At 36.9% G+C, this 17,667-nt stretch overlaps 1 protein-coding gene across 8 annotated transcripts in view; it reads right to left on the bottom strand.

Annotated features, from left to right (window-relative positions):
• LOC124429953 overlaps window positions 1-16,614 on the bottom strand; it is a 220,207-nt gene extending 203,593 nt beyond the window's left edge. For 3 of the 8 annotated variants that reach the window (XM_046975861.1, XM_046975867.1, XM_046975868.1), the window contains exons 1-2: window positions 15,744-15,991; window positions 13,596-14,359 (exon numbers count right to left, since the gene is read on the bottom strand). In XM_046975861.1, coding sequence (XP_046831817.1) covers window positions 13,596-14,093 — 498 coding nt within the window. In that variant the 5' untranslated portion in view covers window positions 14,094-14,359; window positions 15,744-15,991. The other 5 variants (XM_046975863.1, XM_046975864.1, XM_046975862.1 and 2 more) reach the window with 5 other exon arrangements.
• Window positions 16,615-17,667: the final 1,053 nt, after the last annotated feature.

The following is a 17,667-nucleotide window of genomic DNA, read 5'->3' as shown; positions in this document are numbered from 1 at the left end:
TTTTTTTCCTTTGAAACTATTGAAATCTTTGGGAACGATAAAAGTTAAAAAGTCGTATGAAAGCAAGGTAGTTCGCAAAGATTTAGAAGTCTAATCTAGCGGCACTTGCTTCGTTAATGTCGAACTACTGCCGGACAGTTCGAAAGGACAAAAAGAAAAGGAAGAGGATGAGGAAGAGAAGGAAGAAGAACAAAAAAGAAAAAGAAGAAGAAAAAGAAGAAAAAGAAGAAGAAAACCTTGTTTAAATCAAATTCCTCAATTTGCAAGAGAGAACTTTCCTTGAACATTCCACCTCCCTGCTCCTCCTCCTTCTTTCCTTTCACAATTCAAGTTCAGGTTAGTTAAAACAAATGTTAGTTCGTCCATTTCGTTAGATAACCATCCCGGTGACGTTAATTAAGCTTCGTTTAAATAATAACGAACCCGTGAGATTAACATAAACGATGAGTCATCATGCGATCGAACTCAACTTTGGTCCTTTATCGTCACGTTCGTCGTACATACGCTGTTACATACACAGGTATACGTACGTGGCCCGAAGCGAAAACGCAACTCTAACTCCTCTTTCCTCGTAGATATCGCCCTATACCTCCTACCCCTTTCGATCCCTTTTATACCCTCTTCATACCTCCTACCCTTTCCCTTCCTATCTCCCACCATCCCTTTTACTACTATTACCACCACTACCTTATTCCATCGTTGTAGATCAACGTTTAAAGTAATTTCGTTTTATTTACAGAGCGGATCGTTAAAACGCATAACAATGAAAATCACACGACGGAATATATACGCGTAAGGGTAGGTTTGTATATATATATATATATATGTATGTATGTAGGTATGTAGGTATGTATGTATATATGTATGTACGTATGTATATATATATATATATGTATGTACGTATGTATGCGTTAACAGGTTATCATGAAAACGAGCATTATAAGTGAATTATTGCGAGAACGAGCAGCCGAATAAAGGTATAATCCCTTCCATATTTTGTATACTACAAACGATTACGATCAAACGCAACGGAACTATTTAACGAATATTTTGCATGCCTCTGTTCGTAGTACGATAGAGATACGAGGGAAATGTTGGAGGAAGAGAAGGAGAGGGTAAGGGAGGTGGGTGGGTAAAGGGTAAACGTGGAAGTGAGGGCAGAGAGGTCGCGTTCAATAGAGGCAAGTATATAAACGATTCAACGAAAAGAGAGGAAAAAACAGAGAGAGAGAGAGAGAGAGAGAGAGAGAGAGAGAGAGAGAGAGAGAGAGAGAGAGAGAGAGAAAGAAAAAAACAAGATTCATCGAGCCATAAAGTAGGATTTATCATGTTAAACTCTGCGTTGTATTCTCGCGGTGATCGTCGAACGTGTACAGCGTTAAGTGGCCGCACAAACGATGAGAGAAAGGTATAGGGAAAAGTTGGAAGGAGATGGAGGACTCGCGAGCGCTAAAGGAGACCAGATCTATCAGGCTATTGTCCGCAAGGCCGTAGAGAGCGTTCTTGCATATATGCAAACGAATCTATATATATATATATATATATATATACACACGTATGGATAAGTGTGTTTGCAATGGACAACAGCATACAGCGAACAACGCGAGCCAAGCGTTGCTGACTCACGAGTTATCGCCTATAAGGTACGTTATCCTGATAGTATCTCCTTTTCCTTCTGTCTGTCTGTATTTCTCTCTCTCTTTCTCTCTGTCTTTTTTCTTTTTCTATCTTTCTTTCTATAACTTGGTATCTCGTTGTTCGAGTAACTTGGTAACCGGTTAACCGATTCCGAAAACGGAACGACGCATTTGATCGCGAATAAATCTTACAGAGAGCCGGACGTAAAAATGAATTCTTCGTTGGCATAGATTTATGATTTTCTCGAGCAAGGATATCCGACTTCGACTAGACCTTTCTTTTTTTTTTTTTCCTTCTTCTTATTTTTTTTTTTTTTCTTTCTCTCGAATTCCCTGCAGAGTTATTTATATATATATATATATATATATATATATATATATATATATATATATATATGTATGTATGTATGTACGTATAGATTGTATTTATTATAAATAGTATATTAATAATGAATTGATAGATGTGTAAAAATTAAAATTTTATATCAGCGTCTACTATATCTCGACGTTCCATCTATCGAATTATTTTATTATTTACGGCGTATAAACTATCTGTCTTTTTATACGATCATAATAATTTTATCCTTGATTTGACTTTTAAATTATTCGTGTAAATCTTTTTATCGATAGTTAATGGCATTATTTTCTGAATACATATTCGTATGTTATATTAGATATAGCATCACGTTTAAATTTTATATTAACGCTATTCGATGGTTTAATCCTTACTACCTAATTATTTACATCATTCACAAACTTCCTTTACCAGACATTTGTGGTTTAGTGTTCTCGAATGATATATATATATATATATGTGTGTGTGTGTGTGTGTGATAATAATAATAATTTAAATGCTCGATATGTCTTCTCTGTGAAATAATTCATTCAAATTTAAGTACGGATCATTAGTAGTATTATTTCATGAGCCAACGGATAAAGAAGACGATACTCTAAAGAGTATCATCTTCTCTGTTCTCTTTTATATTCCAAGGAATAAGAATAAGGTCTCAGATTTTCCAGCTTAAGAAGCTCAAATGTCCTCTCTGTCTCTCTCTCTCTCTCTCTCTCTCTCTCTCTCTCTTTCTTTCTCTTTCTCTCTGGATTGTCCCTCCTCACGAAAGACCGGCTATTTCTTCTTGAACGAAAGCGGTAAGAAAGTGGTCGTAAGGTAAAAAGGCCTAGTGATTAGAAACGAGACAAAGGAGTAGTAAGATGAGAAGATAGAAAGACAGAGAGATACAGAGATAGAGAAAGAAAGAAAGAAAGAGAGAGAGAGAGAGAGAGAGAGAGAGAGAGAGAGAGAGAGAGAGAGAGAGAGTTAGAAAAGCAGTGACTACGAAAGGTGGTAGGTAAGAACCAAAAAGAAGCTTCGTCGTTGTCGAGCTGAGAGAAGAGAGAGAGAGAGAGAGAGAGAGAGACAGAGAGAGAAAGAGCTTCAAGAGAAAGAGAAAGATAAAGGACAGAGAGAGAAAGAAAGAGATAGAAATAGAGAGAGAGAGAGAGAGAGAGAGAGAGAGAGAGAGAATCGCTTCCTCCACACAAATTATTGTAATTTGCATCGGTTAACTCCGTAATTACTTGGGGTTACAGGTTAAAGGGCTATTACCGTCTCCTCGCGGGCGCAATACCGCGGCCGGAGCAGACCTAAGGGCTTTCTCCTTTCCACCTTTAAGCACGATCAACACCTGCCTTTTCGCTGATGGCCACGTGTCTTCTCAAAAAACGAGTATGTCCAATTCCGAAAGAACGAGTAATAGCCTCTGGCTTCTTGCCGAACGAGATAGGAAGGAATGAAAGTTCGGAGAAACGTCGGAACTTATTCTTACCGATAGGGAAGAAAGTAGGAACTATTAGATCTGTCGAAAAGTTTCGTCCATTGGATTGAGTTTTTAACTTCTAAGGACGAATCATTTTATAGTTTGAGAAAAAAATAATGTAATATAATATAATATAATAAAATAAAATAAAATAAAGTAAATGAAAATGCAAAAACATTTTTAATATTAATCGAAATTAAATATTAATAAATTAATAAATAAATAAGTACATATATATATATATATATATATATATATATATATACATGTATGTATGTATGTATCTATGTGTACTGATCTGTCTGAAAAATTTCTATCGATCTTTTTCTATTTTTGAATCAGACACAATATTGAAATCGATCGTTATATTTAAAAAATGAAATTCCTAAAGACTCGATCAAATGCCTCGTTTAATTATGTATAAAATTATTAAGTTTTTATAATATCTTTCTACATATACTCCTTATATAAATGATTTTATATCTGTATAAAAAGAGAATCGTACATATACTGTCTAAAGATGGATTCCAATATTATTCTTTTTTCTTTCTTTCTTTTTTTTTTCTTTCACTTAAAAAAATGAATAAATCCTTTTGTCGATAGATCTAATAAATACGATACATTCACAAATCTATAAGATTAACAAAATGGTTCTTACGATATCGAACGACATCTGTCAGGTTGTTGCTAAGGATTTGTAAGAAAATTCGAAGAAAGGGTTTGTGAAGACTTTTCGGTGACTTTTGCTTTGCAAAGCAAATTCTACGGAAACTGATATATCGTATGGTTCGCACCCGGCTACCCGGAAACGGTAATAACTCATGGTGGTCGTGCGGTTAACGGAACGGCATTAAAGATTCCTGACTTACGGCGATTCTCGCGCCATGCTACTCTCGCTTCTTGCTTCTAAAGCGGCCTCGTGTATAATATCACCGTTATAGGAGCTTTCTCGTTGATACGAAGCTTTGAATCTCTTTCGGATAAAATTCGAGGTCAAAGTGATCCGATAAAGGATACGACGAAATCGAATCCTCGAGGAGAGAAAAATTTGATTTGTATTTAACGATACCATAGAAAATAGATATCTGATATGGCGTCAGATTGACTAAAAAAAAAAAAAAAAAGGTAATAAAAAAGTAAAAGAAAAAAAAAGAAAAAAAAAAAAAGAAGGAAAGAAAAAAAGAAGGTCGACGAGCGCAATACTTCTTTTTCTCCCTGTTTCTTTTTCTTTTTCTCTATCATCAATGAAAGAAGACATCGTGGAACCTATAAATATAATTATTTTATAAATATAATAAATATATTAATTATTCGATTAACTCATCAGATTTCTCGGCTTTCTCGTTCCCTTCGAAATTAATATATCTTTATTAATGTTATCAAATTCAAGATGATAACAAAATAATCGAAAAGTATTTCTTGGAGAAACGCAGAGACTTTGTATGCATACATGCATATACATCGTCGAGTTATTATTTTCAATTTCGAAGAAAGAAAGAAAAAAAAAAAAAAAAAAAAAAAAAGAAAAAAAAAGAAGAAAAAAAAGAAAAAATTTACACAAGAGAAATCAATTTATTAGAAAGGGATAAAAGGAGTCAAAAAAAAATCTGGAAACTCTCTCTCTCTCTCTCTCTCTTTCTCTTAATGTTTCTCTTTTTCTCTTTTTCTATTTGCACGAACGAACTCAGAGGACGCAGCCCCGTTACTTCCCTTTTGGAATAACGGCCAAAGATCCGCCTATAAGAGAAACGCGTTTCAATGCGATCTCTTGATTCGCACGAACCGTTTTATTCTTGGCCTGAAGGAATCGTGCCGTGCTAGCTAGGTAGATACATACAATCCTTTAAATATGTTACGTGTAGCTGTACACGTGTGATCGAACGCAAGAACGTGACGTGCGCTAATGCGACTGCCATTGCTCTCAGACCAAACGATTTTTCTCTTTTACTTTCGTCGTGTTAACATTTAACCTCTTGATATAATCCTTTCAAAATATTACAAATATCTACTTTAACAAGAAAATTACAATTTTTTAAATTATTACCTAGCAATATCGAATAGTTCGAACGCGTATAAAAAAAAATATATATATATATATATATATATATATAGATACGGATATATAAATCTTCATTCGTATCTAAACGAAAGTTATATGATGTAACATAAAAAAAAAAAACATTGATTCCAATATAAATTAATATAACAAAGTCTTTATCCCACTTTTATCAGACTAAATCGAAGAAATTAAAAATTTACAAAAATATACATACATACATATATATATATATATATAAATATCCATAGATAAATGGATAACATAATTATGGATCTAAGGATTCATAGTTATGTTGACATTACGAAGAATTAATAAAAAAAAAAAGTCGAAGGAATATCTTACATCATAATCGAGATTATATTCGGTGTATGTATTAATAAGAAGAAGATCAAAGAGAAAAACAAAAACAAAAAGAAAGAAAGAAAGAAAGAGAAAGAAAAAGAGAGAAAAAAATTATCTTGGAAAAAAAAAGGAAGAAAAAAGAGAGGGGAAAAAAAAACAGTCAAGGGGAAGCAGTTGGAATCGATCGAGTTTTCGTTGGCCTTCGTGTAAAAAGGCTTCGATGATTCTATGTAGTCGTCGGTCGGCGCAGGAAGAAAGGACGAAAGGGCAGGGAAGGAAGAGGGTGGCACAACACTCGGTAAGGCCGAGGGTAATGCGCGCTCCCGTCTGCGCCATTAGCGTTGCAATTAAACATGTTTATTACCTGGCAGCGGTAATGCAGCCGGGCGAGTCCTTAATGTTACCTAGATAGCAGGGGCATACATTGCGTGCCAGGAGGCTGGTCGGACTCGACGAGGGAATTCTAGCCGCTATAATGCGTCTGCTTAAGCCGCCAGCAGTAGGTGGTGTGTGCGCAGCAAGTATCGGCACGCGAACGTTCACGTGCGTGTGCGTGAGAGTTGTTTCACGCACGCGCTCTCTATCCCTCTTTCCTCTTTCCTCTCTTTCTCTCTTTCTCTCTCTCTCTCTCTCTCTCTCTCTCTCTCTCTCTCTCTCTCTCTCTCTCTCTTTCTTTCTCTCATTTGAGAAGGAAAGAAGTTGAAAAAGGACGAAGAGAGATAGAGCTCGAAATAATGTTCGTTTCCTTGCGAGACGAAAAAACTCTACCTCATTAGTCATTTTGTCCATTTCTTTTTTGTTCATTTTCCCTCTTCTCTCTCTCTCTCTCTCTCTCTCTCTCTCTTTCTCATCAAAACGCATAACGTAACGCGAGTATAATGCACTTTAAGTACCACCAAGATAACGACCAGTAAATAAACGCTTCGCATACTGTCCAAGAGTCACGTTTCTTGCGAGCATGGAATACCTTAAGAACACGTTCCTTCTTTCTCTCTCTCTTTCTCTATCTCTGTCTCTGTCTCTCTCTCTCTCTCTTTTCTTTCTTTTTCTTTTCCTTTCTTTTCTTTTTTTCTTTATATTTCTTTTCCCTTCTTTTTTCTCTTCTCTTCCTTTTTTTTACTATCCTTACGTGAAATTATATAAAAATAAGAATCCCCGCGGGAGATAAAAATAATCAATACCGCCGTCTTTTCTGTTTCACAAATTACAAGAATATATATGTAATTATCCTTTCGTACCAACTAGTTTCAAGAAATAAAATTCTTTAATTATGTATTATAATTTATTTACGTGAATTATGTAATAAGTTTTATATATATAGCTCGTATTAAAAATCATTTCCATGGGGACTTCTTAATCGAATCAAATCGATATACGAAATGACTGTGCGATCATTATATATATATATATATATATATATATATATATATATATACATATATGTATACATTCATATATATCCTTTTTTTCTTCCCTAAAGAATGCAATCTCAAATCTGGATCTCAAGATCGATAAAGATGTTGAACGGACGTAAGAAGAAAATAACATCGGTGACGTTCGATATGCATCGTGATCGATTAATACGTCTCGTTGAGAGATACATATGTGCGAGAGATACGCAATTAGCGATATACTCGAGTTACACGAAGGGTGGTCTGTCGGTCGTTCTGAATCCAACTAGCAGAGTGACATTAATAAAGGTGTATATTTCATCGGAGAACATCGTTAGTTTGGTGTCCTGGACAGCCAAGGAAAATAGGCGTCCAGTGATCGGTCCATGGCCACAAATTCTTCCTCCTTCACTTTCACCTCCATCTCCTTTTCCATCTCCATCTACACCTCCTTCCTTCTCTCCTTCTTCTTCCTTCTCCAATATCCTTCTCTTTCTTCGTTACTGGACAGGATGGTAAAATACGAAGAGGGATTTCCCCATGGCAAGGATTTCATGGGATTTAACGTTTCTCCATGGTAGAGGAAGAGTAGAATGGAGGAAGAGAAAAGTCGGCATCGTGCCGACCGCTGTCTTGGAACTTCTCGAAGACGAGGGTCCACGATTCTCGGCGTGTAGACGCTTAGCTTGGATATTTGCGAGAGGTAACCATGCTCTTCTCTCTTCCCTTCGGATTTTCGGATATAAGGGTTGCTGTTGCTATTCCTGTTACTACTACTACTACTACTACTACTACTACCACTGCCAGTGGCTGCTGCTGCTTCTGCTACTGCTACTTCATGTTGCCCTTCTGACGTTGAATCGTTTCTCCTTCACCCTTACGACCGACCTTCGCTATCCGCTATTAGTAAGACACGAAAGTTTTCTCTCATCCATCCATCGACGAATTCCTCTCTCTCTCTCTCTCTCTCTCTCTCTCTCTCTCTCTCTCTCTCTCTCTCTCTCTCTCTCTCTCTCTCTCTTTCTCTCTCTCTCTCGCTCTCCCTTTCTTTTTCATGCGAAAGTAGAAGACCCAGAATTATTAATAGACTCCAAGAAGTATAAATTTCTCCCTCTAACATCAAATTTCACAATTTCAAAGAATTTCGTATCTTTTACCAGAAATTATGTCGTCATTAAAACGGATAACTCTCGAGATTTCACGAAAAATATTCCCCATGAACAATGGCATTCATTTTTCTCGAAACATAAATTATTCGCGATCATCTATAAAAAAAATTCCCTACCGTTACGACAGTCATTTCCCTTTGGAAAGATTAAAAAAAAAAAAAAAAAGAAAGAAAGAAAAAAAATAAAAAGGAAGAAAAGAAAAGAACGAAAAAGAAATAAAAAGGGAAAAAAAAAGGGGGGGGGGTGGAAAAAAAAGAAGGAAATATCAATCTTTTCACTACGCCCTCCTTCCCAATCCTCACCTCGTCTCCTCTTCCCCCCCCCCACCGTCCCTATTCTTTCTCCGTAATTTCTACGAATAAGAACAATTTCATTGGATGGTTTTTGGATATTTTATGGAAACAGGTTCGAGTGGTATGCACGGAAAAGGGAGAGAACCATAGCGTTTAGACGGAACGGGTTGGAAAAGTGACGACATGAAAGAAGTGGAACAAAGACAGACAGATACACACAGAGAGAGAGAGAGAGAGAGAGAGAGAGAGAGAGAAGGGGGTTGATAGTGAAAGGGAGAGAAAACGGAAGGTACAATAAAGCGAAACGTTGGCGAGAAGAGGAAAGAGCTTCGCCCGGAGGATAGATAGGTATATCGATTGAACATTCGCGCTCAAATATTTAAACGCTATTACCCTCGGTCCGCGGAGCGTACTGTTATATACGACGATACGAGAACGCAGAGGGAAAAGGGAGGGGAAAAATGTGGTAGAAAGAGGGAGGAAAAGAGTAGGAGCATTGAGACGGTGGTCTAGTGTGTCTGAAGTCCTGTGTTCTATCGGACGATGTCAGTGGTGTGTTCATTGTCCTGTGTTGACCACCGCGACATTTCTTTTTAGTTCGCGTCGATGCGACGCCCTTTTGCTTAACTATTCCAACTGTACATCGACAGAAATTTCTTTTTATTTATTTTATTTATTTATATGTTAACTGACAGAAAAAAAAAAAAAAACAATAAAAGAACTTCGAGAGAGTTATGAATGATCGAATGAGAGCAATTTACACTATCGTAAAATTATTACGCTACGTTGTTATTCCTTCTTTCTTACTTTTGTCTTTTTCTTCTCATTTTTTTTTCTTTCTTTTTTTTTGTTTTTTTTTTTTTTTTTTTTTTGCAAACTTTATTACTCCTACGTATAATCTAATTGTCAGCAGGTATTATTTAATACACTGTAAACGGAATTATTATTTTTATATTGTTTTATTCTTTCACATAATCTTATATTTACGTATAAATTAACTTCGTTCAATAGAATCGTTATTATTTTATATCGATCATATATTACATATTGTATTATTAATATTAGTAGATATTTATTATTGAAATAAACGGAATTACTATTACTTTATTATTATTAATGGATTTTAATTATTTCGACGGAATTATTACAATAATATATATATATATATATATATATATATATATATATATATATATATACTTCATATCGTATTGTTACTTTACACTTTTTCTTTTTTCCTTTTTCTACTTACCTCTTCATTGTCATGAAAAGGTATATTACTTTTGATAAATTTGTATTTCATTATCATTATTATTATTATTATTATTATTAATTGCGAATAAGTAAATTTACTTTATATTTTCATTTTATTGAATGATTGAGAAAAATCATGGACGACGAGTTAGACGAGTCTCAGACGTTTTAAGGGTATTAAAGAACTCTCCGGTTCCCGTTTGATCCTAATTAATTCGCACTTTTCCGGCTTCGATTAATCCCGCGAAACGTTCTGCGGAATATGAAAGTGTGCGAAACTAGAAGAGAGAAAAGGTGAAAGGGAGGGGGGGGGGGAAGAAGAAAAGGGTGAACAAATATACCTTGTAATTGTTCACACGCGTTAAATGGAACGACGGCTTTTATTAATTCTGAACACACGTAGAAACCTACGTACAATTCACTTCGAGCATAAACAATAGGTGATCTTAATGTTCTTTTATATGTCGATATAATTCTCATATACGATGTAAAAAAAAAAAAAAAAAAAAAAAACGTGTAGAGTTATTTAATTTTTCACGAATCCCCGATAAAAGCGGATTGATCGTAACGAAGCTACGATGATATTTCGTTCCGAGAATGATTGTATAATAGATTTGGATCATATCGCCTACGAAGAAGATTACATTTATTCTAACGAATACGCGTGTCGATTAATCGTTTATCGAAAGGATTCGTGAGTGAAAGATAAATTAACCGGATTAACAAGATTACGCTTTATCCGACAACTAAAACTTTCAACATCGGTATCGTTGCAATAACGAAAAGGCGCATCAGTCGTGTGGCCTGATGGTTTACATCGATCGTTCTCTCTCCCTCTCTCTCTCTCTCTCTCTCTCTCTTTCTGTGCGTGTATGTGTATGTGTATGCGCGTGTCTCCCTGTCCTTTTCTCTCCTATGTAGCTACATTACCGATAACCATGAGAGGACGAGCTTAGGAATGTAAAGCCGCTTGGCCATTTCAAGTAGAATGTTTCCTTTGTCCTCCCGTCTATTCTATCCTCGCAAAGCGTACAATTTGAGGAGCGATTCCGGTCGATCGGTCGTTGATACGGACGATGCAATCTCCATCGAAAAGGGGAGAGGGGGAATGGTTGAAGTAAGAGGAGAACGAGGTGGATGAGTACTCATCGTACGATATCATCGACGATCGAAAGACTTCCGAAGAAACGAAAAGATCGATCTATCGATCGAGAAATCTACCCTTGCGCATCACTTTCCAACCACCAATGTGTTGAAAGAGACGAAGGAACTACCAAACGAAAGAGAGTGAGAGAAAAGATAAAAAAAAAAGAAAAATAAAAAAAAGAAAGATGATAGCACTAACTTGAGAGGAACGAAGGAACGAACGAACGAACGAACGAACGAACGAAGGAAGGAAGGAAGAAAAAAATAAAAAAGGCACGGAGGGTGGTGAAGTGTGATCGATGACGCACGGATTATCAAGCGGCGTGCAACCTCTTCCGCTCGCTCGACTCGTCGTCGAGGACTACTTTACCTCGTACTACCACCCCTTAACGTTTTCCACGAACCCAAGATCAATTCACAAAGTGTACCGAACAACCGACAACCATTATACGATCGAATCGGTGCACATAGGGTCATTCCTGATATATAAATATATCATTTTTTTTCATACAGCAACGTGTCCATTCTGATTTGATATGAAATATATGATATATATGAAGACAGTGTGTGTATATGTGTGTGTGTGTGTGTGTGTGTATGTGTGTCGTATATTTATCTTTAAATCTCAAATAAACATACGTAAAAAGGATTTTCCCAAATATTAAATTACAACTGTTTGAACGGCACAATAATTATAGCTTTAAACGGATATTGTATTCGATCGAAATATATTACAAATTTTTTCCTCTTCTTTTGTATCTCCTTTTATTTATTTATTTTTTTTTTCTTTTTTATTTTAATTTTATCGAAAAAGATCAAACTTCTGAAGAAAAAAATGTAAGCTCGAACGAGCGTGATTATTTAATAATAATTTTGTTTTATTTTTACGGGTAAAAAAAAAAAAAAAAAAAGAGAAAGGAGGAAAAAAAAATTGTGCATCACGCGTAAATTCTGGGAAACATTGAAAAAATCTGAAAAAATTACAATGGGTTTCGTTGATTTTTTCTCTTCCAATATACAGGTTTTCCCTATTTTTTTTTCCTCTTCTTTTTTTTTTTTTTTTGTTTTTAATGTGTGAGTATTCTATAAACAAAACCGTGACGAGAGATTAAACCTGAGCGTGTATGTGTACGCGTATACGAAATACATATGTCGTGTATTTTTTCACATATCTGGTAATTGCACATACAGGACTGAACGACCTCGATTGATTATGAACACTAATAAATGTTATTGCGCTATTTCAAGTAATTTTTAGAAGAAAGACGTAAATTGCGATATTAAAAAATCTTTTTCGCATATCTATATGAAACATTTATAACTACGATAATTTATTTATTTATTTATTTCTGTCTGTCTCTCTCTCTCTCTCTCTCTCTCTCTCTCCCCGCGGTCTTTTAAAAATCCTTTTACGACTATTAATTCTGAATAACATATTTTATTTAGAGGGAAAAGAAAAAAAAATTTTTAAATAAATCGAATGGACTTTTTGAATGCAGGTTAAATCGATTGTAAATAATTTATAAAACGAAAAAAGAAAAAACAAAAACCAATACTTTAATTCCGTAACAATCACTGGCCAATAAATAATGGCCAATAGGTAATAAAACGAACATATTATTATACGTATGTTATAAAATAAATGACTTTTAATCTTTCCGTGTAGATATCAATCCACTCTCCTATCCAGGAAGGATTTTCTCAAGTAACGTCTTAACTCGAAACTAGACTTTGTCGAATTCAAAGTCGAATACGATCGAAAAATCGATCCGCTTTGGGTCGTCGAGTAGCTTCTATTTACGTCTCACGTTAGAAACGATACGTGCTTGTCAGCAAAGAGGTAAAGGGGAGGCAAGAGGAGAATTGCCCCAATCGAGATTCGCTTTTCCGTACGTCGATCTACCAAATGCATTTTTCACCTATCAGGTTACCATTTCGAGAGAAGTCCGTCTCGTCTATGTATTTTCTCTCTGGTAAAAAAAAAAAAAAAAAAAAAGAAAGAAAAAGAAAAGAAAAAGAAAAAAAGAAAAAAAAAGAGAGAGAAAAAGAAAAGAAAGGAAAAGAAACGAAGAAAGAATACGAAATAAATAATAAGATAAAATAAAAATAAAAATAAAAATAAAATTGATAAAAAAAAAAAGAAATAAATAAATAAAGACAGAAATATCGATTTAAAGGTTAATCATAGAGATGAGAAATATACAAGTCGTCGTTATCTCTCTTTGACGAAGAACCATCTGGATCGGATATATTTTAAAGGCCACGTGGGACACGATGACGAAGCCTGGTGCGTGCGTGCGCGCTTGTGCATACACACACACACACACAAACACACTTAAGTATGCATCATACTCGTACGTACGGTTTAAAAAAGGAGAAAAGAAAAAGAAAAGGAATAAAGAGACATGAGGTAGGTAGGTAGGTAGGTTTGTAAGTATGTATGTAAGTAAGTAAATAAGTAAGTAAGTGAATTAGTACATGACTCACCGGTGTAGTATAAGGTTGACAAGCGAGTCTGATGCCGTCATGCCTGAGCTTCTCTTGCAGTAGCATCCTAAGTTGCATTCGAGGGATCCTGACGAGTTCAGCCTTCCCTTCTTCGTATTCATCCGCGAACTTTGTCAATTCTTGACCACCGCTCGAAGAACTAGCAGTTGGTGATGCCCTTTGTACATCCTTGTCGCTCGGTGGTCTTTCCGACGATGTTCTAGACGATTTTGAGCTAACATTATCGCAAAGACACTCGTTAGTTTCTTCTAACGTGAAATAAACGCTGGCTGCTCCCTCCTCCCTTAATGTCTTCACAGATTGTAATAAACGTGCACGGTGTGTTTGATTGAAAACACCGATAGCATCTAAATCGGGATCGCCGATTTGTTTGCATATTTCAAGATCGTCGTAGCCATTGTCAATGAACGATTCAGAATATTGGCCGAGATGGAGCGAACGCAACCACTCGACCACAATGTTGCTAGCCATCGTCATGTTTCTTCTATTCTCTTCTATGTACGTATGGTATATTTCCTTTTAAATAATATTTCACGTTTACTTATCTGGAGTTTGTCCTTCAATTTGTTGCCTCTTCGTTCTTTTATCCTTCTCTCTCTCGCTCTTTCTTTCTTTCTCTCTCGTGTTTGTCTTTCTCTCTTTCCCCCTCTCTCTCTCTCTCTTTCTCGGTTTATACTTAACTTTTATATGACCTCGCGTTTCGTGTCATATTCAAAGAACCGTTTTTCTCTTTCTTATCTATTCTACTTGTTTACAATAAATGTATTTATATGGTTACATGTAATGTTCATACGTGTACATATATATATATATATATATATATATATATACTGGTAGGAACGTGCGTCGAGTTATATTTATAAAAATCGAGCTATTTTGTTTTTCTATTTTGCGGCGTTTCTACCGCCCTGCGTCCTTCTCTCTTTCTGAGTACAAGGCGTGTAATAGCGACTCTCTACAGGTGTTGTCGTCGCAGTCCACCGTCGCGACGCCGCTGGGTCGATTCCACGGTCTCTCGCGATGATATAAAAAAAAAAAAAAAAAAAAAAAAAAAGAAAAAACAAAAGGGAAAAGCGTCGATCGCGTCGTGGCTCGCTTTTGTCGTTTGAAACGCGTAGTACTACGTAAACGACAAGAGAGAAAAAGAGAAGGAAGAGAGAGAGAGAGAGAGAGAAAGAAAGAGATACCGACCGATCAAAGTAAAAGAAAACAAAAAAATGAGAAAGGAATCAAAAAAGAGAGAAAGAGAGACAGAGATAGAGAGAGAGAGAGAGAGAGAGAGAGAGAGATAAAATAAATAAAATATAAGAAGGGAAAAATGTCTAAAAGTTAACGATCGATATTTAACTTTCTCCAGAATAAAAAATACGCAAGATAAATCGATCCTCGTGGCATATAAGAGTATATTCGACGAGGTTTCGCGACGAATTAAATCGTTTTGATGAAAGACAAAGACGTGAAAAAGGACGAACGAGGAGGATGAGAATGAGGATGAGGACGAGGACGAGAACGAGGACGAGGACGAAGGTAGTAGGGTAAAAGGTAGATAGGTAGGAGGTAGGTAGATCGGAGGTAGGTGGTTCGAATTTTTGAGGTCGAAGCAGCAACGCAAGTCGGCAGGGCCGAGTAGCCGAGGACCGGTTAGAGTGCTCGACGTCCTCGCGGCATTGCAAGCTCACGCGTCTCGACGACGAGGACGACGACGAGAAAGAGAAGAAGGAGGAGGAGGTGGAGTAAGAGAAGGAGAAAGAAGAGAAGGAGAAAAGAAGGAGTAGGGTAAAGAAGAGAAGCGGCGTTGAGGAACGCGAGGAAGCCAAGAAGAGAATTTTTTTCTTTGAACCGGCTCCCTTTCTCCTCAGACTCGCGAATCTCTTTTCTACCTTTCGTCGTTGCTTTCACTTTGCGCGTCAAATCGAAATAAAGAGAGAGAGAGAGAGAGAGAGAGAGAATATAGAGAAAGGGAATCTGGGAAAAGAGATAGAAAAAAGCGAGAAAGAGACAACAATAACAATTAACGGGCGTTCGGTTGTCTACTACGGCAGCGACGACGGCCGCACGTTGACCTTCCTAGCGTGAGAGAGTGAGTGAGAGAGAGAGAGAGAAAGAGAGAGAGAGAGAGACGCCTACCGAGAAAGAGAAAAACGATATCCTTTGGACGGAGCGCGCTCGGTTCTCGTCGTCGAAACTATTCCTTGCCTTGGTGACGGGGAAACCAAGGTCACTGACAGGACGACGAAGAAGAAGAAGAAGAAGAAAGGACGCGAGAGCTTCTTTTGCTCGGTCACCCTTTTACCTTCCTCTCCTCCTTCTTCTTCTTCTTTTTCTTTTTCTTTTTCTTCTTCTTCTTCTTCTTCTTCTTCTTCTTCCTCCTCTCCTTTTTCCCCCACCTTTTTCTCCTTCTTCTTCTTTTTCTTCTTCGTAACGTAAACTTTTTATTTTCCTCTCTATTATTATTCCTCTTTTATTTCTTCCTCTTTCTTCTTTGTTTCCTTCTCTCTTTTCTCCCCTCCGCACAACCGATGAGAACAGCGACGAGGTCACGCGGTCGCGTAGAAGAACGTTCACCGACGATCACGAGACAACGACACGACGACTACGACAACGACAATGACGACGACGACGACGATAACGACAATAACGACGACGACGACGACGACGACGACGACGACAACGACGAAGAAAAAAGAATATACACGACACACCGTCTACCGTTTTCTATTGGTCTCGTTTCTTCTTCTCTATTTCGAAATATTTCTTTTCGAAATATATATATATATATATATGTATATATATATATATATTTTTTTTTGTCGAAGTAACACCACAAAAAAGCACGAAAGAACGTTGACGAGACTAGGCTCGCCCCGGCGCTCTCATAATCGCGAGATCGGAGAAGGCGTCATCCTCGCGCACGACGACGAAGGGACACGCGTGACGCGCACCAAACGACGCTCTACGACGCTCTTCGACGCTACCGCGACGCGGCACACGGCTCGACTGCTCGCGGACACTCGCCAGAGGGAGCGTCGCTCGACTGCGCGTACTCTGCTATCCCCACCACCGGGACACACCGGCCGGCTCCTATCCCCACCACTATCATCGAGTCTACGACTACATCGCGCGATCGACGGAAGATATCATCGTTCCTTCTTCTTTTCTCCGTCTTCTTCTTCTTCTTCTTCTTCTTCTTCTTCTTCTTCATCTTCTTTATCTTCTTCTTCTTCTTCTTCTATTTCTTCATCGCTTTAACTTCTTTGGTCAGCGCCAACGACCTATCATACCTTAATATTTCATACGATGATTTTTTTTTTAAATCTACAAGAAAAAAGGAAAACAAAAAAAAGGAAAGAAAAGAGAGAGAGAGAGAGAGAGAGAGAGCACAATCTTTCATTCCCTTCTCTTTATATCCCATTTAAAGAATTTAATCCTAGATAAATAAATAGATAGATAGATAGATAGATAGTAAACGAATATGAAAGGACGTTATTTGCATATAATGTAAATATATCTTATATAAGCCGATAAAAAATTTGCATGATTTCGATCGACGATATTTTATATATTTCGTATAATTCAATGATGATATTTATATATTTCGTATCGTTCGAATAATTATACTCCGATAATTACGAACTATATAAAAGTAGGAATGTTTCCTTTTCTTTTCTTTTTTTCCCTCCCTCCACTTCATTTTCATATAAAAGAAATCGCATGATCTTGATGTTGAGTGTGTAGATATATGTACTTACGTACGAGCTGGGAACAACGATTCGTATGTTTAGTACGACCCGTAAGAGTAGAAGGAGGAACCATAAAAATCGTATGCCCGTAGGAGGTACTTATGCAAAGTAATGCGCGGAGGCGAGGCGCGATGTTTATGCGAAGAAAAGGTAGTATATACGTAAACTCTTCGTTCTCTGATGGAAAAGTTCGATGCTCTAACGTACATACATACGTGTGTGTGTGTGTGTATGTGTTTGTGTTACATACATATAACACAGAGAGAGAGAGAGAGAGAGAGAGGGAGAGAAAGAGAGGGATAGAGAGAGAA

The sequence above is a fragment of the Vespa crabro genome, chromosome 17 (genome assembly GCF_910589235.1).
Source record: "Vespa crabro chromosome 17, iyVesCrab1.2, whole genome shotgun sequence".
In the NCBI taxonomy this organism is placed as follows: domain Eukaryota; kingdom Metazoa; phylum Arthropoda; class Insecta; order Hymenoptera; family Vespidae; genus Vespa; species Vespa crabro.
This window is presented reverse-complemented; position numbering and strand designations above follow the sequence as displayed.